The 22874-nt window shown below is 46.8% G+C and overlaps 1 protein-coding gene across 1 annotated transcript in view; it reads right to left on the reverse strand.

The window, feature by feature from the left end:
- Nucleotides 1-14179: 14179 nt before the first annotated feature.
- Nucleotides 14180-22874, reverse strand: part of LOC135056040 (myosin-16-like) — a 580471-nt gene continuing 571776 nt past the window's right edge. The window contains exons 19-21 of the mRNA XM_063960763.1: nucleotides 21121-21321; nucleotides 15925-16071; nucleotides 14180-15265 (exon numbers count right to left, since the gene is read on the reverse strand). Of these exons, the coding sequence (XP_063816833.1) occupies nucleotides 15125-15265; nucleotides 15925-16071; nucleotides 21121-21321 (489 nt within the window). The 3' untranslated portion in view covers nucleotides 14180-15124. The remainder of the gene's footprint in view (nucleotides 15266-15924; nucleotides 16072-21120; nucleotides 21322-22874) is intronic.

Consider the following 22874-nt stretch of genomic DNA (forward strand, 5'->3'; position numbering starts at 1 on the left):
CCACACTGCCGACTCGCACTATATACAACCTTCAATGAATTCCACCTACACTGTATCCGACCTGCCCTGTATCTGACCCGCACTGTAACCTGCACTGTATCTGACCTGCATTGTATCTGACCCACTCTGTATCCAACCTGCACTGTGTCTGACCTGCACTGTATCCACCCAGCGGTGTATCTGACCAGCACTGCAACCTGGTCAATATGAACTGTGTGTGTGACACTCTGAACTAGACCCTCTTAATTTGTACTACAAAGGGTATGCATTGCAGGCAACTGTCGGACTGGCTAAGACATGAGTAAGGTCCCCTAATTTTCCCCTTGCTGAGCTTCGATTACTACCCATCCTGTTAATGCTGAAGGGGTTAACACTCCCTTCTGCTGTTGCTTGGGAGACGCCAACAGCACCAATGAGCAGACAGGCACTAGGACCCTTGGACTTACATATAACATACCCTCCAACTGTACCTTTTTAGCAGGTACAGTACCTTTTTTATGGTCTGTACCGATTTTATGCTCTCCAAACTTCCATTGAAAGTATAGGAAAAGGGGCATGACCACACCCAGTTTAACCGTGGCCATGCCCTCTTTCCTAATTTGTACCGGTTTTTCTGTGCAAAATGTTGAAGGGTATGATATAATGGAGGAGGGAGTGAGAAGGCTGATGGAGTTTCGATTGGCTGTGGCAGAGCAGGAAAAAAAGGAGGCAGGGTTCGCACCAGTGTGTGTGAGAGGAGACACGCTGTGGAGAGTGGAGCTGCCGCTGAGAAGACACGCTGTGGAGAGTGGAGCCGCTGCTGAGGAAACCGCAATAAGGAGACACGCCGTGGAGAGCGGAGCTGCCGCTGAGGAGACCGCTGTGAGAGCCGCCAGCCGCTGCAGTGACACCAGCCTGCCCAGTACTGAGAGAAGCTACCGGGAAAGGTCTCAGGTGATAGAGGGGAGTGGGTGAGGCCGCTGATAGCAGGTAACTACCTCTGATGCACAGACACTCCAGCTAATGCCCTCAGTTAGAAACCCAGAGTCACCCAGCTCCGAATACACAACTGAATAGGGGTCAAATGAGAGAGAGAGAGAGAGAGAGAGAGAGAGAGAGAGAGAGAGAGAGAGAGAGAGAGAGAGAGAGAGACGCTCTTCCTTTTACTTGGCAGACACAGCTATTAAAGAGTACGGGACAGTTTTAAATATTGTACCTTTCAACAGGGGAGTCCATTTAATGACCATCATGACCCTTTTTGGATATAATTTACTTCAGGAAAGGCAGGCGTCAGGTAGCAAAGGAAACTCTAAACTGCCTTAGTGAACAGGGTGACAGGAAAGAGCGGACCCCTTGTGTATTTTAGACACTCCACAGCTTGTATCAACCAGCTTTATTATACCTTGCCTGCAATCTATCTGCACCTTTCATGTGATGCTGAACTGTATTGTGAACACACTCTAGCTATTCAGAGCCTCAGCTACTAATATAGCCTGCAACTGCCAGCTGTGCTTATAACTTTACTGCTTTGACTGGAAACTGCTATTACTAAAACTATCAACTTATGCATGTTTCCCTTTATTGACTGAGTACTGTTAGAAATCTGCATGGCATCTTTCAATGAACTGCTGGCCCTATGTTGTATATGTATATGTGCTGTTTGACCTTCAGCATTTCTGAACTGTGCTATAAACTGTGATTTATCAGCTGACTTCAGGCTTACTTTAAAAGTGTATGCTTAGGTAAAGCAGAGTATAGTTACCACTAGAGTTATACACCGTGTGACGATAATAGAATATTGCAAGCTACTAGTATAGTACTGCTTATATACAAGGTATATTGATTTGTTTGATTGTACTATGTGACAAGGTCATAATGTTCGCAATAGTATCATATCTTTTTATATGTTACTTTCCTTATATTTGAGATGTTATTTGCCTTTGATAAATTAATCTTCCAGCGGTGATCAAACTGTTCCTGAATAATAAATCTCATATGTCACCGTCCTAACGTGTGGTGACTATTGTATTGGGTCCTCTGGGGTTGGGGTTCCTCGTTCCTCTGCCTAGTGTTCCAGCAGTGAGTTCCAGTCCAAGAGGTGATTCTGGGTGATCAATCCAGGTACGTCCACCTGCACCTGCACAACATCTCCACAGTACTTACCTGTTACATGTGTCCCAAAGTATTCTGCACTGTACTATGCAGATACGGAATGCTGTTTTTTGTGGGAGAAAAAGGCTGATTCATCGGGGCTTTACATGGGCACAGGGTGCCAGCCAGCAGTGACCCAGGGCCCCCAGGAGGGAGGCACAGACTGGGCACTGAGAATAGGCATTTGCTGGGGGCATGTGTACTTGTGTCAATGTCTGTTGTTGCTATTTTACACATAGTTTCGGTTTTTTTTTTCTTTGCTGTTTGGTAACTACTTTAGAGCAATGATATTCTACACACGATTCTCAGCAAATTTCTGTGTTGGCATTGTTTTCTATTGATAGTACTTGCGATTGGTTTGATTGGTTATTTTGAATACATTACTATTTTGTATAACATTTTTAAATAGAAATAACTGCCGTGTGTTTGTGCCGCTGCTATGTTGCTTAGCCAGGCTTTGGCCTCTGAAGGTCATTCCGACCTGATCGCACGCTGCCGTTTTTCCCAGCGTAGCGATCAGGTCACTACTGCGCATGCGTATGCACCGCAATGTGCAGGCGCGTCGTACGGGTACAAAGCGGATTGTTGCTGTGCAATAGATTTAACAAAGAATCCATTTGCACAGACGATCGCAAGTAGATTGACAGGAAGAAGGCGTTTCTGGATGTCAACTGACCGTTTTTTTAGGTAGTGCTAACCACGCCCCTCAAATGGTGCACCCTCTAATAAAATGTTCTGCGCACTCCAATGGATGACAATAACACATGAGAAACAATTTGCGGACACTGGGCTCGAATCAGACCTGATCGCTGTTGTGCGAAATCGCACAGCATCCAATTATCGAATGACTGCGCATGCGTATGCACCGCAATGTGCATGTGCATCGCCAAACAGCAACAGGATGGTGCGAAAATTTAAATCACACGGACGTTCGGAAGGTGATTGACAGGTTTGTGGGTGGTAAGTGACCAATTTCTGGGAGTGTCTGGAAAAACGCACGTGTGCCCAAGTGTTTTCAGGGATGGTGTGTGACGTCAGCTCTGGCCCCGATCAGCCTGATTTCTTCGCACTGGAGGAGTAAGTATTGAGCTGTGCACAGACTGCACACACTGCACAGAATGGGGAAAATCATTTGACGTGAGTGTGATGCGAACGGTTTTGCAGCTGTTCGCTGACTGAGGGGAATTTTCGCACAGTGTATACATGCATTCACACACTTGCACGGGCAAATTTTCACTCCCCCTGGGCGGCGACTATTTGATTGCAGGACAGTGTAATTTGCAGAACTGCATCAGGTCTGAATTAGGCCCACAGTTCTTAATTAACCTATTTGTCAAGATAATCACATGTCTGGATTTGGTGTGGGATATACACCTATCACCCACAAAGCTGTGGATTGGTAAATATGCAGTTCACTAAATAAATGAATACAATAACCTGCCTCCATATGAAGTTATTTTTGGCTAACAATGTCATCCTGAGAACGTCTGTCGTCGCCAACAGACAGTGACACATCAGACATTAGCAAATTAAATTTGGGTTGAAATGTGTCTACTGTTCAAGGACAAGTAATGCGCACAGAGGGAGAGTCTGCACAATAATGTTACACTGATTTACAGCATGTGTGAAATCAAACCTCACAAAAGACAAAGGGGGTAATTCCAAGTTGATCGCAGCAGGAATTTTTTTAGCAGTTGGGCAAAACCATGTGCACTGCAGGGTGGCGCAGATGTAACGTGCAGAGAGAGTTAGATTTGGGTGGCTTATTTTATTTCTGTGCATGGTAAATACTGGCTGCTTTATTTTTACACTGCAATTTAGATTGCAGATTGAACACACCACACCCAAATCTAACTCTCTCTGTACATGTTATATCTGCCTCCCCTGCAGTGCACATGGTTTTGCCCAATTGCTAACAGAATTCCTGCTGCGATCAACTTGGAATTACCCCCAATGTGGGGGATATAAAGTGATAACATTTCTGTGTGATATGGCAGTCATTTTTCTCTTGCCTTTCAGAGGCACATATGCTAATTGTTACTGTAAACTATCAATTTGCTGTGTCTTTATAGTTCATGTCAATCTGAATGTTACCTCATATATAGGTGAACCTATTTTTGCTTTTAACAGCTCACTATACTGTAACTAGGTGCACTGAGAGGGGGTTCCTTGTAAGATATCAGGTCAAGCTCCTTTCTCTGACGTCCTAGTGGATGCTGGGAACTCCGTAAGGACCATGGGGAATAGACGGGCTCCGCAGGAGACTGGGCACTCTAAAAGAAAGATTAGGTACTATCTGGTGTGCACTGGCTCCTCCCTCTATGCCCCTCCTCCAGACCTCAGTTAGATTTCTGTGCCCGGCCGAGCTGCATGCACACTAGGGGCTCTCCTGAGCTCCTAGAAAGAAAGTTTATTTTAGGTTTTTTATTTTACAGTGAGACCTGCTGGCAACAGGCTCACTGCAGCGAGGGACTAAGGGGAGAAGAAGCGAACCTACCTGCTTGCAGCTAGCTTGGGCTTCTTAGGCTACTGGACACCATTAGCTCCAGAGGGATCGACCGCATGGAACTGGCCTTGGTGTTCGTTCCCGGAGCCGCGCCGCCGTCCCCCTTACAGAGCCAGAAGCAAGAAGAGGTCCGGAAAATCGGCGGCAGAAGACATCAGTCTTCACCAAGGTAGCGCACAGCACTGCAGCTGTGCGCCATTGCTACTCATGCACACTTCACACTCCGGTCACTGAGGGTGCAGGGCGCTGGGGGGGGCGCCCTGAGCAGCAATAAAAACACCTTGGCTGGCAAATATGTCACAATATATAGCCCCAGAGGCTATATATGTGATAAATACCCCTGCCAGAATCCATAAAAAAGCGGGAGAAAAGTCAGCAAAAAGGGGGCGGAGCTATCTCCCTCAGCACACTGGCGCCATTTTCTCTTCACAGTGCAGCTGGAAGACAGCTCCCAGGCTCTCCCCTGTAGTTTGCAGGCTCAAAGGGTTAAAAAGAGAGGGGGGGCACAAAATTTAGGCGCAATATTGTATATACAAGCAGCTATTGGGAAAAATTCACTCAATATAGTGTTAATCCCTAAATTATATAGCGCTCTGGTGTGTGCTGGCATACTCTCTCTCTGTCTCCCCAAAGGGCTGTGTGGGGTCCTGTCCTCAGTCAGAGCATTCCCTGTGTGTGTGCGGTGTGTCGGTACGGCTGTGTCGACACGTTTGATGAGGAGGCTAATGTGATGGCAGAGCAGATGCCGATAAATGTGATGTCGCCCCCTGTGGATGGATAGGTGGAAGGTATAAACCGACAGTGTCAACTCCTTACATAAAAGGCTGGATGACGTAACAGCTATGGGACAGCCGGCTTCTCAGCCCGCGCCTGCCCAGGCGTCTCAATGGCCATCAGGGGCTCAAAAACGCCCGCTCCCTCAGATGGCAGACACAGATGTCGACACGGAGTCTGACTCCAGTGTCGACGAGGTTGAGACATATACACAATCCACTAGGAACATCCGTTACATGATCCCGGCAATAAAAAATGTGTTACACATTTCTGACATTAACCCAAGTACCACTAAAAAAGGGTTTTATGTTTGGGGAGAAAAAGCAGGCAGTGTTTTGTTCCCCCATCAAATGAGTGAATGAAGTGTGAAAAAGCGTGGGTTCCCCCGATAAGAAACTGGTAATTTCTAAAAAGTTACTGATGGCGTACCCTTTCCCGCCAGAGGATAAGTTACGCTGGGAGATATCCCCTAGGGTGGATAAGGCGCTCACACGTTTGTCAAAAAAGGTGGCACTGCCGTCTTAGGATACGGCCACTTTGAAGGTACCTGCTGATAAAAAGCAGGAGGCTATCCTGAAGTCTGTATTTACACACTCAGGTACTAGACTGAGACCTGCAGATAGTGCTGCTGCAGCGTGGTCTGTAACCCTGTCAAACAGGGATACTATTTTGCGAACATAAGACGTCGTCTTATATATGAGGGATGCACAGAGGGATATTTTGCCGGCTGGCATCCAAAATTAATGCAATGTCCATTCTGTCAGGAGGGTATTAGAGACCCGACACTGGACAGGTGATGCTGACTTTAAAAGGCACATAGAGCCTTATAAGGGTGAGGAATTGTTTGGGGATGGTCTCTGGGACCTCGTATCCACAGCAACAGCTGGGAAAATTTTTTACCTCAGGTTTCCTCACAGCCTAAGAAAGCACTGTATTATCAGGTACAGTCCTTTCGGCTTCAGAAAAGCAAGCGGGTCAAAGGCGCTTCCTTTCTGCACAGAGACGAGGGAAGAGGGAAAAAGCTGCACCAGTCAGCCAGTTCCCAGAATCAAAATTCTTCCCCCGCTTCCTCTGAGTCCACCGCATGACGCGGGGGCTCCACAGGCGTAGCCAGGTACGGTGGGGGGCCGCCTCAAAAATTTCAGCGATCAGTGTGCTCGCTCACAGGTGGATCCCTGGATCCTTCAAGTAGTATCTCAGGGGTACAAGCTGGAATTCGAGGCGTCTCCCCCCCGCCGTTTCCTCAAATCTGCCGACAACTCCCTCGGGCAGGGAGGCTGTGCTAGAGGCAATTCACAAGCTGTATTCCCAGCAGGTGATAGTCAAGGTGCCCCTACTTCAACAAGGACGGGGTTACTATTCCACACTGTTTGTGGTACCGAAACCGGACGGTTCGGTGAGACCCATTTTAAATTTGAAATCCTTGAACACATACATAAAAAAATTCAAGTTCAAGATGGAATCACTCAGGGCGGTTATTGCAAGCCTGGAGGAGGGGGATTACATGGTATCCCTGGACATCAAGGATGCTTACCAACATGTCCCCATTTACCATCCTCACCAGGAGTACCTCAGATTTGTGGTACAGGATTGCCATTACCAATTCCAAACACTGCCGTTTGGACTGTCCACGGCACCGAGGGTCTTTACCAAGGTAATGGCAGAAATGATGATACTCCTTCGAAAAAAGGGAGTTTTAATTATCCCGTACTTGGATGATCTCCTTATAAAGGCGAGGTCCAAGGAGCAGTTGTTGGTCGGAGTAGCACTATCTCGGGAAGTGCTACAACAGCACGGATGGATTCTATACATTCCAAAGTCACAGCTGGTTCCTACCACACGCCTACTGTTCCTGGGGATGGTTCTGGACACAGAACAGAAAAAAGTGTTTCTCCCGCAGGAGAAAGCCAAGGAGCTGTCATCTCTAATCAGAGACCTCCTGAAACCAAAACAGGTATCGGTGCATCACTGCACACGAGTCCTGGGAAAAATGGTAGCTTCTTACGAAGCAAATTTCCATTCGGCAGGTTCCATGAAAGAGCCTTTCAGTGGGACCTCTTGGACAAGTGGTCGGGATCGCATCTTCAGATGCATCGGCTGATAACCCTGTCTCCAAGGACCAGGGTATCTCTACTGTGGTGGCTGCAGAGTGCTCATCTTCAAGAGGGCCGCAGATTCGGCATACAGGACTGGGTCCTGGTAACCACGGATGCCAGCCTTCGAGGCTGGGGGGCAGTCACACAGGGAAGAAATTTCCAAGGACTTTGGTCAAGTCAGGAGTCGTCCCCACACATAAATATTCTGGAACTGAGGGCCATTTACAATGCTCTAAGTCTGGCAAGGCCTCTGCTTCAAAACCAGCCGGTACTGATCCAATCAGACAACATCACGGCGGTCGCCCATGTAAACCGACAGGGCGGCACAAGAAGCAGGATGGCGATGGCAGAAGCCACAAGGATTCTCCGATGGGCGGAAAATCACGTCTTAGCACTGTCAGCAGTGTTCATTCCGGGAGTGGACAACTGGGAAGCAGACTTCCTCAGCAGACACGACCTACACCCGGGAGAGTGGGGACTTCATCCAGAAGTCTTCCAACTGTTGGTAAACCGTTGGGAAAGGCCACAGGTGGACATGATGGTGTCCCGCCTAAACAAAAAACTAGATATTGCGCCAGGTCAAGGGACCCTCAGGCAATAGCTGTGGACGCTCTAGTGACACCGTGGGTGTACCAGTCGGTTTATGTATTCCCTCCTCTGCCTCTCATACCAAAGGTACTGAGAATAATAAGAAAACGAGGAGTAAGAACGATACTCGTGGTTCCGGATGGGCCAAGAAGAGCTTGGTACCCAGAACTTCAAGAAATGATATCAGAGGACCCATGGCCTCTACCGCTCAGACAGGATCTGCTACAGCAGGGGCCCTGTCTGTTCCAAGACTTACCGCGGCTGCGTTTGACGGCATGGCGGTTGAATTCCGGATCCTAAAGGAAAAGGGCATTCCGGAGGAAGTCATTCCTACGCTGATAAAAGCCAGGAAAGAAGTTACCGCAAACCATTATCACCGTATTTGGCGAAAATATGTTGCGTGGTGTGAGGCCAGGAAGGCCCCAACAGAGGAATTTCAGCTGGGTCGTTTTCTGCACTTCCCACAGTCAGGAGTGACTATGGGCCTAAACTTGGGTTCCATTAAGGTCCAGATTTCGGCTCTGTCGATTTTCTTCCAGAAAGAACTGGCTTCACTGCCTGGAGTTCAGACATTTGTAAAGGGAGTGCTACATATTCAGCCCCCTTTTGTGCCTCCTGTGGCACCTTGGGATCTCAACGTGGTGTTAAGTTTCTTAAAATCACATTGGTTTGAGCCACTTAAAACTGTGGATTTGAAATATCTCACGTGGAAAGTGGTCATGTTATTGGCCTTGGCTTCGGCCAGGCGTGTGTCAGAATTGGCGGCTTTGTCATGTAAAAGCCCTTATCTGATTTTCCATATGAATAGGGCAGAATTGAGGACTCGTCCCCAGTTTCTCCCTAAGGTGGTATCAGCTTTTCACTTGAACCAACCTATTGTAGTGCCTGCGGCTACTAGGGACTTGGAAGATTCCAAGTTACTGGACGTAGTCAGGGCCTTAAAAATTTATATTTCCAGGACGGCTGGAGTCAGGAAAACTGACTCGCTTTTTATCCTGTAGGCAACCAACAAAATAGGTGCTCCCGCTTCTAAGCAGACTATTGCTCGCTGAATTTGTAGCACAATTCAGCTGGAGCATTCTGCGGCTGGATTGCCGCATCCTAAATCAGTAAAAGCCCATTCCACGAGGAAAGTGGGCTCATCTTGGGCGGCTGCCCGAGGGGTCTCGGCTTTACAACTTTGCCGAGCTGCAACTTGGTCAGGGGCAAACATGTTTGCTAAATTCTACAAATTTGATACCCTGCCTGAGGAGGACCTTGAGTTCTCTCATTCGGTGCTGCAGAGTCATCCGCACTCTCCCGCCCGTTTGGGAGCTTTGGTATAATCCCCATGGTCCTCACGGAGTTCCCAGCATCCACTAGGACGTCAGAGAAAATAAGATTTTACTCACCGGTAAATCTATTTCTCGTAGTCCGTAGTGGATGCTGGGCGCCCATCCCAAGTGCGGATTGTCTGCAATACTTGTATGTAGTTATTGCCTAACTAAGGGTTATTGTTGAGCTGTCTGTTGAGAGGCTCAGTTATATTTCATACTGTTAACTGGGTATAGTATCACAAGTTATACGGTGTGGCTGGTATGAGTCTTACCCGGGATTCAAAATCCTTCCTTATTGTGTCAGCTCTTCCGGGCACGGTATCCTAACTGAGGTCTGGAGGAGGGGCATAGAGGGAGGAGCCAGTGCACACCAGATAGTACCTAATCTTTCTTTTAGAGTGCCCAGTCTCCTGCGGAGCCCGTCTATTCCCCATGGTCCTTACGGAGTTCCCAGCATCCACTACGGACTACGAGAAATAGATTTACCGGTGAGTAAAATCTTATTTTATGTGTCAAAGGTGAGTAGCTCCTGCACAGATCCCTCCCACTGTGGCCAAGTCTCAGTGCTTGGTTGGTCCCTCAGTAACTCAACCAAATCTTCACAGACCTAACTAAAGTACGAGATTCGTTTTATGCATATGTATTACCAATTGCTGTAGTTCACTCAGGTCAATAAGTAAAAGCTGTTAGAACATCTACTGTAAATACCTTCCTACAAGCATGTTAAAACTTTCAGATCTGCTCAGATGTTTGTGGCATGGGGGAAGGCACTCGTATAGGGAAAGGTATGTGCAATGAAATGGCAGTTAAAACAGTAGACAGACAAAAGAACAGCTCTATCTACTGTACGTCAACACACAGACTGATATCCTTTCTGGCCCAAGTCCGTCTTCCTAGTTATCATCTCGATGTAAGGTCTGTTACCACAAAGCTTTTAACTTGGTTGCTTTCTCTACTATCAGATTTCCTAGTTATAACTTTCCCTTTTACCTCTGCCTTTATCATATTCACAGCAGCATTTCTCATAGCCAAAGCTGTCTAAATAAATATGATCAATCCTTGCTAATGCTCTTCAATCAACACATATATATATATATATATATATATCTATGGGGGTAATTCCAAGTTGATCGCAGCAGGATTTTTGTTAGCTAATGGGCAAAACCATGTGCACTGCAGGTGGGGCAGATATAACATTTGCAGAGAGAGTTAGATTTGGGTGGGTTATTTTGTTTCTGTGCAGGGTAAATACTGGCTGCTTTATTTTTACACTGCAATTTAGATTGCAGATTGAACACACCACACCCAAATCTAGATCTCTCTGCACATGTTATATCTGCCCTTCCTGCAGTGCACATGTGGGGTAATTCCAAGTTGATCGCAGCAGGAATTTTTTTAGCAGTTGGGCAAAACCATGTGCACTGCAGGGGGGGGGGGGGGGGGCAGATATAACATGTGCAGAGAGAGATAGATTTAGGTGTGGTGAGTTCAATCTGCAATCTAAATTGCAGTGTAAAAATAAAGCAGCCAGTATTTACCCTGCACAGAAACAAAATAACCCACCCAAATCTAACTCTCTCTGCACATGTTACATCTGCCCCCCCCCCCCTGCAGTGCACATGGTTTTGCCCAACTGCTAAAAAATGTCCTTGCTGCGATCATCTTGGAATTACCCCCATGGTTTTGCCCAACTGCTAACATAATTCCTGCTGCGATCAACTCAGAATTGCCTCCTATATATCTATATATAAAATCAGTTCCACTCTACTCTCCCCACCCTGTGCAGTTCCCATTAAGTACTTACTTTTATTCTTGGACTCTGACCAGCATGTACAAACGTATATTGTTATAAACCACACAGACAGATTTTAATATTTTGTCAAGCCCTGTTCTACCTTTAAGTTGCTTGTTCCTCACTTTTCTTATACCAGATTAAAATAAACTCCTAACAGGGGCATTTTAACAGAGGAGGGGGCCTGGGTGCACCTCTGGGTGGGTTCCCTCCTCTGTATGGCGCTGTAGACTCCAGCATTGTGCCGGAGTCTACTGCGCATGCGCATGTCTCCGGAAACTTGCCACTCACCATGATCCACAGACCAATTTGGCTACTGCGCATGCGCAGCAGCCATTTTGGCAGCGATATCCACCGCGACCACAGCGCCTGACGCTGGACTATGGAAAGGTAAGTATTCAAATGGGTGCAGTGTGTGCGGTGTGGGCCCCCCCATGACCCAGGGGCCCATGTGCACCGCACACATTGCACCCATTATAGAAACGCCAATGACTCCTAAGCATATTAACATCACATGCAGTTGTTATTTTGTATTCCCTATAAATGTACCTCGTGTATGTATGCTGTGGATGTGCACCGCCAATCAATTAGGTTTTGAAGTAGTTTTCCTAGAATGGATAGTCCCTCAACACATTTCAAAGTGCACATCTGCTTTCTGAGTTTTGGACAAGTTGGATAGGTCAATGGCAAAACCAGTGGTGAAGGACACTGATAATCTCTCAGCCTGTTTGAAGCAGGGGAACAGTTACATATAGTTGCATATATGTAACAGTCATAGGGGGTCATTCCGAGTTGTTCGCTCATTGCCGATTTTCGCTATACTGCGATTAGTCGCTTACTGCGCATGCGCAAGGTTCGCAGAGCGCATGCGCTTAGTTATTTTACACAAAAGTTAGGTATTTTACTCACTGCATAACGAAGCTTTTTCATCGCTGTGCTGATCGTAGTGTGATTGACAGGAATTAGGTGTTTCTGGGTGGAAACTGGCCGTTTTATGGGAGTGTGCGGTAAAACGCAGGCATTCGAGTTGCAAAACGCAGGAGTGGCTGGAGAAACGGGGGAGTGGTTGGACAAACGCTGGGTGTGTTTGTGACGTCAAACCAGGAACGAAAAGGACTGAGCTGGTCGCAATGGCTGAGTAAGTCTGGAGCTACTCAGAAACTGCGGGGTAATCGTTACGAGAAAATTAGCGAAGCTTTCGTTAGCAATTCTGCTATGCTAAGATACACTCCCAGTAGGCAGCGGCTTAGCGTGTCCAATGCTGCTAAAAGCAGCTAGCGAGCGAACAACTCGGAATCACCCCCATAGTTACATATAGTGCAGAGCAATCGGTTACGTTTCCAGGTAACTCTGGAGGGTCCAGTAAATGGCTTTTGAAGGTTGATATTTATGATGGCCTAAGCAGGGGATAGACAGGCAGTGAAAGTGTGAAGAGGTGCAGTGAAAGATAGATAATGCTGGTGGGGACTAAAGCAGGGAAAGGTAAGTAGTGAAAGTGTCAGCTATAGCAAGTAAAGGCAGATAGTTAAAGAGAGGGCTGGAGCTGTGAAACTCAGGTAGTGAAAGGGGTGGCTGGAGGTGACCTTAGTGAATGTGGTGGCTGAAGGTGGGAAAGGCAGGCAGTGAAAGTGGTGGGTGGAAGTGGGAAAGGCAGGTACTGAAAGTGGGGGCTGGAAGTGGGAGAGGCAGGTAGTAGAAGTGGTGGCTGGAGCTTGGAAGGGCTGGTAGTGAAAGTGGTGGCTGGAGGTGGGAAAGGCAGGTAGTGAAAGTGGTGGCTGGAGGTGGAAAAGGCAAGTAGTAAAAGTGGTGGCTGGAGGTGTGAAAGACAGGTATCGAAAGTGGTGGCTGCAGGTGACCTTACGGAAGGTGGTGGCTGAAGGTGGGAAAGGCAGGCAGTGAAAGTGGTGGGTGGAAGTGGGAAAGGCAGGTACTGAAAGTGGGGGCTGGAGGTGGGAAATGCAGGTAGTAGAAGTGGTGGCTGGAGCTTGGAAGGGCTGGTAGTGAAAGTGGTGGCTGGAGGTGGAATAGGCAGGTAGTGAAAGCGGTGGCTGGAGATGGGAAAGGCTGGTAATGAAAGTGGTGGCTGGAGGTGTGAAAGGCAGGTAGTGAAAGTGGTGGCTGGAGGTGGGAAAGGCTGGTAGTAAAAGTGGTGGCTGGAGGTGTGAAAGGCATGTAGTGAAAGTGGTGGCTGGAGCTGGGAGAGGCAAGTAGTGAATGTGGTGGCTGGATGTGGGAAAGACAGGTAGTGAAAGTAGTGGCTGGAGAGGCAGGTAGTGAAAGCGGTGGCTGAAGCTGGAAGAGGCAGGCAGTAAAATTGGTGGCTGGAGGTGGGAAAGGCAGGTAGTGAAAGTGGTGGCTGGAGGTGCGAAAGGCTGGTAGTGGACGACGTGGTAGGTGGAGCTGGGTAAAGCAGGCAAGTTAATGCAGGGACTTGAACTGGGAAAGGCAGGTAGTGAAAATTGGGGCTTGAGCTGGGAATGACAGATGGTGAAAGTTGGGGCTGGAGGTGGAAGTGGCAGGTAATAAAAGCCTAATCTGTGAGTGATGATACTAGTTTTTAGTTAATGCATAAACTGCATTTGTGTAAAAGTTATCCCTTTTCCCTCTGCCCCTATGGCAAGTAAGTAAGTGTACAGTATATTGTACATTTTACCTATAAAGCCTTACCTTGGGCTCAGGACCATAAGCACAAGCATTAGGCGTGCAGGTTACCTGGCACTCTGCATCCTACAGAGCTACCTACAGAGGCACCTGGACCTTCTCTAGGATGCTTCAGGTGCTCCACTGCTTCCTTGTCCTGTTGGCACCCCCCCTCATTGTGACATCATATGTTCAGGAGGGGCACAGGGCGGAATATCTGCCCACTACAGCCTTACCTCATAATTTTCTTTTACAGTTATAGGATAAAGACAGTATATATACTAGTGTGGCATATTTATAACAAAAACACAACAAACATAGTTATCATTTATGGCAGAGAAATTTATTCTAAAAAACAAAACATTTAAAGATGCATTTGTTTGATATATGTACTGCATGTGTGTTAGCAAAATATCATCTCCAGACAAATAATACTAATACCAAGAAACATGAGGGAATGTGGTTTTGCAGAGTAAGAGGTCCATTTATTGTAAATGTTCTATAACAGTGATGGGGAACCTTTGGCACTCCAGCTGTTGTTGAACTACACATCCCAGATTGCCCTGCTACAGTTTTAGCATGGCCAAATAGCAAAACTGTAGCAGGGCATGCTGGGATGTGTATTTCAACAACTGGAGTGCCAAAGGTTCCCAATCACTGTTCTATAATGAAAGTCTAAAGCCCCATACACACTAGACAAGAAAGTAAAAGATATCGCTCAGAAGGGCCAATCTGAGCGAGATCTTTTACAATCTCGTCTAGTGTGTACACTCAATATCGTTAACTATGCGCGTTCCTGCGCATCGTTAACGACCCCCTCCCTCGTTTGAACATGTACAGACGAGGGAGGTCCTCGTTAACGACAGCCATGCTGCAGATGCAGCATGGTTGTCGTTCCCCCCGTTGTTTCCCCATTGGCACCGGCAAGTGTGTATGCACTTGCCGATGCCGGCACCCTGCCGGCTCCCCGCCGACGCCGATATAACTAACGTTTAGTACGTTTACTAACGTTTAGTATGTATGCGCCTTAACACATTGAAGTTTCTGCAGTTTCTTAAAAGAGATTGGGCCAGATGCATCATCGCTTGGAAAGTGATAAAATGGAGAGTGAAAAAGTACCAGCCAATCAGCTCCTAACTGACATTTTTCAAAACACAGCCTGTGACATGGCAGTTAGGACCTGATTGGCTGGCACTTTATCTCCATTTTATCACTTTCCAAGCGATGATGCATCTAGCCCATTATACCACAGCAAATAATTATGTTATGATAACATGTTTTTTCAGTCAGAAATGAATTTTTTCAAGGAGTCCAAGTAAGTTGGGATGAGTGAAGCTGTGTCATCTTCCAGCCTCTCTGCGCGGCCCTCTGAGCCAGCCGTGCTTGGTGACCACATGTGTAGTGCAACTGGGGTTGTGCAGCCCTGAAAGCAAGAGAAAACTATTTTTATAACATGTCAGCCGTAAAATGAACACAGGCCTCACTAATACATGTTTGATGTGTGTATTCAATGGAGGAATATTTTTGTTGACAAAAGAAAGGGGCTAAAGGTCTATTTATTGTACTAGAAATGCAGACAATCCAACATTGGGAGTCGGGAGCAAATTAACAAGGGGTAACCCCTCACATATTGGAGATCTCTGCTGCGTTCCCCCTGTTACGAATAGCAAATTCATGCACCATAACCAACTATGGGGATTCCTTAAAACCCCATTTACGAAGCTCTAAAAAGCTTATCATTAGCTCATTGTAGCCTATTGGGTACATTTCTAAACCATCTCCCATTATTACTGCTTTTGCATGCAAATGGGGCACGTGCACATGAGCTCTGCTGAGTCTCCGTAAGCGATTAGTTTACTTTTTAGACTTTTCCGTGACAGACTTTTTGTGTTTTATGTTTAATAAATTGTCCCAAAAACTCATTAAAAACTGCTGAGATATGCAGTGATAAGTAATGTAACTTTTTTATTTATAAAGTTTTTGTTACTAAAAAGGCCCCTTATGCCTATCTTGGGGATTATCTATTGTATGTGTATAGCACTATTAATAGACCAGAAAATTTGGCACAAGCACTACATTTACCGAAGAGAATCCTTTCCCAAAGCTGGCCCTGTTCTTAGTTCGGATCTTAGTCAGAGCACTCTCTGCCACTTCAGCCCTCTCTTCTGCGTCATCAAGTTCACTAATTGTTTTTCGGTACTTATTGAGGTTCAGGTTGGCTTGTTCTTCCTGTGTCAGTAAAACAGAGAAATTGTAGAGCACATATCAGTTGTATAGATTTATTTCTGCAGTCAGAGAACTAATTTATTTTACTTAAATATCATTATTAAATAGTATTGCTAATTTGACTGATATTGGTAGGTAGATATGTAGCTAGTAACATATAAATGCCATGAACAAAATGTCATACAGAAGTTTAATTAAAAAATGAATCCAATAAGCATTGGCACATTGATTCAGAGTGTGGACGCTACTATAGATCTTGTCATACCTCCCAACTGTCCCGATTTTCATGGGACAGTCACGTTTTTTTTGGGACTGTCCCACCTGTGGGTCGCAGTGTCCCGTGATGGGGGCAGTTGGGAGGCTTTGTCACTCGCTGCTGTGAATAGACGCTGTGCGCATGCACACAGCGTCTATTCCGTTGAGACAGAGGGAGAGGGGGCATGCCAGCAGTTACCAGAGCACTGGGCATGCCCCCTCGGTGACGAAAACAGGGCGTGGCTCGCAATCGCGGCCCCCCCTGTGAAGCCATGCCCCTTTTTCAGTAGACCACACCCCCTTTTCGGGCAACGTGAAGATGTCCCTCTTTCCCTCAGTCAAATGTTGGGAGGTATGTCTTGTATCAACATTTGGTGAGGTAAGTACTCAGTAGCGGATCTTGCCACGGGCAAGCAGGACTTTTGCCCGGGGCGCCGCCTTCCGGAAGGTGCCAGCGCCATCTGGAGGGCGCCGCACCATGGCAAGATCCGCTACTGTGCCCCCCGCTGTGTCCCCCGCCGTGAAGAGAACTAGATGCTACGCGTCTAGTTTCCCTTCGTGGAGAGCACCTTTGCTGTGCGGTGCGCGATGACGTCATCGCGCACTGCACAGCATTGTGGGACTGACACAGACGATAGGGGTCATATTTGACCTCTAGTGTCTGTCTATGCTGTGCTATGGGAGAGACATCATGACGTCTCTCCCATAGATCCGAGGAGAGGAGCGGCGCCGGCGGAGGCCTGCAGCGGTCGGGAATCAGGAGCGGGGATTGTAAGTATTATTTTTTTTGTGTGCAAGCGTCGCTACTCTACAGGGGGCACAAATGGGGGCACAACTCTACAGGGGGCGTAACTGACCACGCCTCCTGTATGAAGCCACACCCCTATTTTCCACCCGGGGAGCCAAAAGGGCTAGAACCGGCCCTGTGAGTACTGTAACCTTTCCTGAGTAGCGACATCATTTTCATAGAAGCAAAGTTCTGTTAATAAGAATAAACCCTCTTACAAATTTCTTCACTGTAATTTTGTCAAAATAACATAAAAGGTACTAATTTATGAGTAAGGGGTCTATTCATGAAGCAGTGAAAGAGTAGAGAAGTGAACCAGTGGAGAAGTTGCCCATGGCAACCAATCAGCTTTGAAGTAACATTTCTCAAGTGCATTATATAAAATTATACGTAGCAGATAATTGGTTGCCATGGGCAACATCTCCACTGGCACACTTCTCCACACTTTTCACTGCTTCATGAATAGACCACTAAAGGGTTTTAGGGGTCTATTCATAAAGAAAACGAAAAATGAATTGATACCGATCACTATACATTCCATGGGTTTGATGATATATATAGCTGTGATAAGTAGCAATTCATATATACTCACCCTTACAGCGAAGCAACGTAGTATCCAGGGCTCCAGCGACGCCCTCTTCTCTTGCAGTCCCCCTCAGCGGTCTTGAAATCAACCGGTGGGTCCTTCTGTGCATGTGCCGTCGGCTGACCTCCCAGATGGCCGCAGTGTCTGATGGGAGATCAGGGGTGTGGAGCCAGCACCCGGTGTGAACAGAGAGCAGGGATGCATTGAGCTTCCCTTCAGTTTCCGCATCGCAGTTCAGGTTACGCCTGAGATGGCGAATCTGAACGCCATGGAGAAGCACTAAAGTATGGTGAAGTGATTCAAGCACGGTGCAGGGGTGGGGTGCTGGAGAAGTCAGGGTCTTCTCCACGGTAACCTGCTACGTGAACAGCATGAAGCAGAGAAAAGCCCTGTTTTCCACAAAATAGGGCTTTTCTCTGCTTTATGACTAGACCCCTTATTCATGAAGCAGTGACAACAGTGGAGAAACAGACCAATTGAGAAGTTGCCCATGGCAACCAATCAGCATCTCCATTACATTTTAGTACAATCTGTTTTTATTAATGTAAGAAAAGCAAACAAACAGCTGAGGCCGTCAAGGCCGCAAACAGATACACATAAAGAACAATCAATATTTCAGTGAACATAACTGAACAATCATAATTACAGTTGTCAGTATAAGAACAAAAAATAAACAGACAATATCAGTACAACCGTATAAAGAATATTGATAAAAAAGAGAGGAGAAGTAGGAAAGACAAAAGAAAGACAAAGGGAGGAAGATAGAAAACAAAGGGAGGTGGGTGGGGGACACGGGGTTCACTACGGATGGCCGGCGGTCGGGCTCCCGGCGACCAGCATCCCGGCGCCGGGAGCCCGACCGCCGGCTTACCGACAGCTTGGCGAGCGCAAATGAGCCCCTTGCGGGCTCGCTGCGCTCGCCACGCTACGGGCACGGTGGCGCGCTACGCGCGCCACACTATTTTATTCTCCCTCTATGGGGGTCGTGGACCCCCACGAGGGAAAATAAGTGTCGGTAAGCCGGCGGTCGGGCTCCCGGCGCCGGTATACTGAGCGCCGGGAGCCCGACCGCCGGCAAACAGAAGACCACCCGGGGACACGCTATGACTCTTACCCAGAATCAGACAGGGGGGGAAGCAAGGTGGGCATGGTAGTCAAGTGTATGTTTAAAGGCCAACCAATTACTCCAAGTAACGGTGAATTTAATGAGGGTGATTTCATAAAGGATGATAGATCGTCCATTAACATATAATTGTCAATCCTCTGAAACCAGCGGGAGATAGGAGGGCAGGAGGTGGTTCTCCAATAACAGGGTATTATTGCTTTTGCAGCGTTCATCAAATGCCGAAGCAGTGAGGTTTTATAAAGTGAGATAGGCATCTCTACCAGGTTAAACAACCAGAACTCGGGTGTGTTGGGCAGTGTAAGGCCAGTGATTTTTTAACTTACATCACGTATTGTTAGCCAAAAACTCGTCAAAACCGGACAACTCCACCATACATGGAGATGGGTGCCCGGTTCCTGATTGCATCGCCAGCAAGTGGAGGGTACGTTGGGATGCATATGATGAACCTGTACCGGACATCTATAACAACGAGCTAAGAGTTTATATTGGATGGCTAGCACTTGGAGGGAAGATGAGGTAGCAAAAGTATGAGTAAAGATACAGGTCCATTGATCCTCCGTCAAATCTCGGCGTAACTCGCCTTGCCAAGCCGAGACCAGCAGTCGCAACAGTGAGACATAAACGATACAGCTGCGATATTAGATGTCTAGGAGGGTTAGGAGTCAGGCATAAAGATTCAAATTTGGTGGGGGCATGTGACAGAGCGCATTTCCCGAAAGAATAAATGAAGTGCCTAACCCGCAAATAAAACCAAAAAGGTATTAGCCGGGAGGTCATATTTCCGCTTAAGATCTGCAAAGGAGCAAACTCTAGAGTTTGCGACTAAGTGGTAGATACATGTTATACCCGCATTCAACCAGGAGGGCAATCTAAATGGCGGCATACCTGGGGGGAAATCAGGGTTGTTAAACAGGGGTGTAGATAGAGGAGTTCCCGATTTAAATTCCAAACAGTTCTTATATTTTTGCCAACAGTGGAGTGTAGGGCTCAGATTGGGGTGAGTAAGGCGAGGGCATCTAGACATCCACGGGAGGACGCCCGATGGGACAGGGGCTGCGCGATCCACGATAAGTGGCCATTGTTTCACAACAGGAGACTTGGACATCTCAACAATTCTAGCAAGGTGAATGGTATGGTAGTACGTTAGAAAGCAGGGAAGCCGAAGGCCGCCTTGAGCTCGCCTTCGAATTAAAGTGGCTCGAGATATGCGGGGTCCAAGCGATCCCCAAATAAATCGACCCACCATGCTCTGGCTCTGTAAGTCCCTAAAAAAGGAAGACGGTATGGCAATCGGTAGTGATTGTAGTAAGTACAAAACCTTAAGGAGAACACTAATTTTTGTTACATTCAATCTACCCAACCAGGATAGTTTCATAGTTTCAGTAGGGACCAATTTTGAAAGTCCACCCTAAGTTGCTTCAAAAGTGGGGGAGAATTAAGTTGTAACAGGGAGTTGGTATCAGGGGACAAGAGGATCCCTAAATATTTTAGCTGGGTCGGGTGCCATAGGAAAGGAAACGAGCCTTTAAGGCCGTCTACCATAGAGGGGGGCGCTGAAATGTTCATTGCTACGGATTTCGCATAGTTTATTTTAAAATCAGAGACGTGACTGAATCTGCCAAATTCATGCATAAGGGCAGGGAGAGAAGTCACCGGAGCAGTTATGGTAGCAAGAAGATTGTCAGCAAAAAGGCCAATTTATATTCAGAGTCACCGAGCCAGAGACCCCTGATATCATAATTTGAACGGATTGCCCTCGCCACTGCCTCCACACATAAAACAAAAATATGGGGAGATAAAGGACATCCCTGACGTGTACCATTTTGAATCACAAATGGATCTGATAAAGCCCCATTAACACGTACCCGCGCGGAGGGATTATTATAAAGAGCAAGTATCCTATGCAAGCAGTACGGCCCTAATCTAAGACGACGGAGAAGACCCTCCATGAATTGCCAGTTAATCCTATCAAAGGCCTTGTCTGTGGACAAAAGAATCATAGTCTCACCACGGTCAATGATTTCTGTGGTGTTATCCTTAGCCTCCCTTCCCCTCACAAAGCCCACTTGGTCCCCATGAATCAAAGTCGGCAAGAAGGAATTCAGCCCTCCATTACATTTTATAGACTGCACTTGATAAAGGCTTCCTTCAAAGCTGATTGGTTATCATGGGCAACTTCTCTACTGGTCCTTTTCTCCACTCATTTCACTGCTTCATGAATAAACCCTTTAAATCTTATAAAATTCCATTTCACATTGGATAAATACTGTATATACGTATAATCTGTATTATATTTACCGCCTCTTCCACCGCTCTCTTATATGTCTTCAGTTTACTCTGCAGCCGCTCAATCAGATCCTGATTCCGTTGCTGGATCTTCTGATCCTCCTCAGCTTGGAAAATCAGCTCCTTTAGACGTCGCTCGTGTTTCTTCAAAGTCTTTGTGGTCTCTATGTGCTTCTTCTGCTCAGTGTCCAGTTCCACTTCAAGCTCTTTGACCTGAAATAAATGTAAAACTACACTTCCACTATTTGTTCTTATAATCTATAGAGTCCCACACTTCCAGCAACTATCCCGGTGGTGCAGAACATCGCCATTTCAGCACCATTGTCCCTTACGCTGCGCATGACTCTGCCAGGACCCACTAGCAGGACAGCCGTATACAGCATGCTCACATTCACTACAGCTTCTGTTATACCAAAATAGTAACTTCCCATTAGAACCAGTACGGCCGGCAGATGAGAGGGGGAAGAGTGCACAAATATATGTCCAATCCAATTCTAATATCACTCTAATCATAGCGCTCAGAAGGAGATAGAACAGCGATAATGGTCACTGGGGGACGCAAACACCAGCAACAGTTGTTATTCTAAATGACTCATTTACCTCACTGAGGTCCTGGGTTTGATTCCCACCTTTCTTTGTGGAGTTTATATATTCCAGTGAGGTAAATGGCTGGGGAGGTATTGGCTAGCATCAGATCCAGATTATTACACATACTGTATATGATTTGGTGGTGAGCTTTGATTATAAAAATGATAAGAATAACACAAAGATGATATAAGTTCTAGATATCATCTTTGAATTATTCTAATAATTTTCATAGTCATAACTCTGGAGTATACTATGACAAGTGAGGCTCTGCATATACTGACCGCATGTCACTGGTATATTCTCCCCGTGTTCACATGGGTTTCATCCAGGTGCTCCAGTTTCCTCCCACAATCCAAAAATATACTGGTACAGTATGGTCCAGTAACTGGATTCTGACAATGAAGCCTATTTTGTGTGTATATGTGGTAGGGAATACAGACTGTTAGCTCCTCAGGGGCAGGGACTGATGTGAATGACTAATATTCTGTGTAATATGTGTGTGCTACATAATTATCTGGTAATAAATACATAATGCAGCGTTGTACACAAGTCCACTGTGCGGACAGATCTTGCTCTGTATCACTGTGCATGCACCGTAGTGGAGAGTACACAAATAGGTGCAACTATGGGGGATTCTCAGGGTAACTCAGTCACATCTCCTCTAGTGACAGAATGGGCGTAGATGGGTGGCAATAGGGCATTTGTCCGTAGGTTTGTGGTGTGAGTTGTATGTATATTCTGGTGTTGTTACTCAGGCGTGTATCTAGGGGTCTGAGCTCCCCTAGCAAAGTACGGGACCGGCGCCCCCCCCTTCCCCCGCACTATGTTTTTGGAATATGATGCATTCTGTACGAGATCAGTATGATATACCAGTGGCCGGGATGCCGGCTGTCAGTATGCCGGCAGCAGGGCGAGTGCTTCAGTATACACAACAACCCCATAATACCTTTAAGTATGCAAGTGCCTTCCACCATATTACCTCTCAGTACACATAGTGGCCACCATGATATTTATTTCCCCAGTACACACAGCTGGATGCGGTTAATATCCCGACGGTCGGGATCCCGGTGCACGACATAATGGCGCCAGAATCCCGACACACAATGGAAGGCCGACGCTGGAATCCCAAAAGTGGACAGAACACTGACACCGGAATCACGTTCGCCGGGATCCCGATC

Source organism: Pseudophryne corroboree, chromosome 3, assembly GCF_028390025.1.
Source record: "Pseudophryne corroboree isolate aPseCor3 chromosome 3, aPseCor3.hap2, whole genome shotgun sequence".
In the NCBI taxonomy this organism is placed as follows: Eukaryota; Metazoa; Chordata; class Amphibia; order Anura; family Myobatrachidae; genus Pseudophryne; species Pseudophryne corroboree.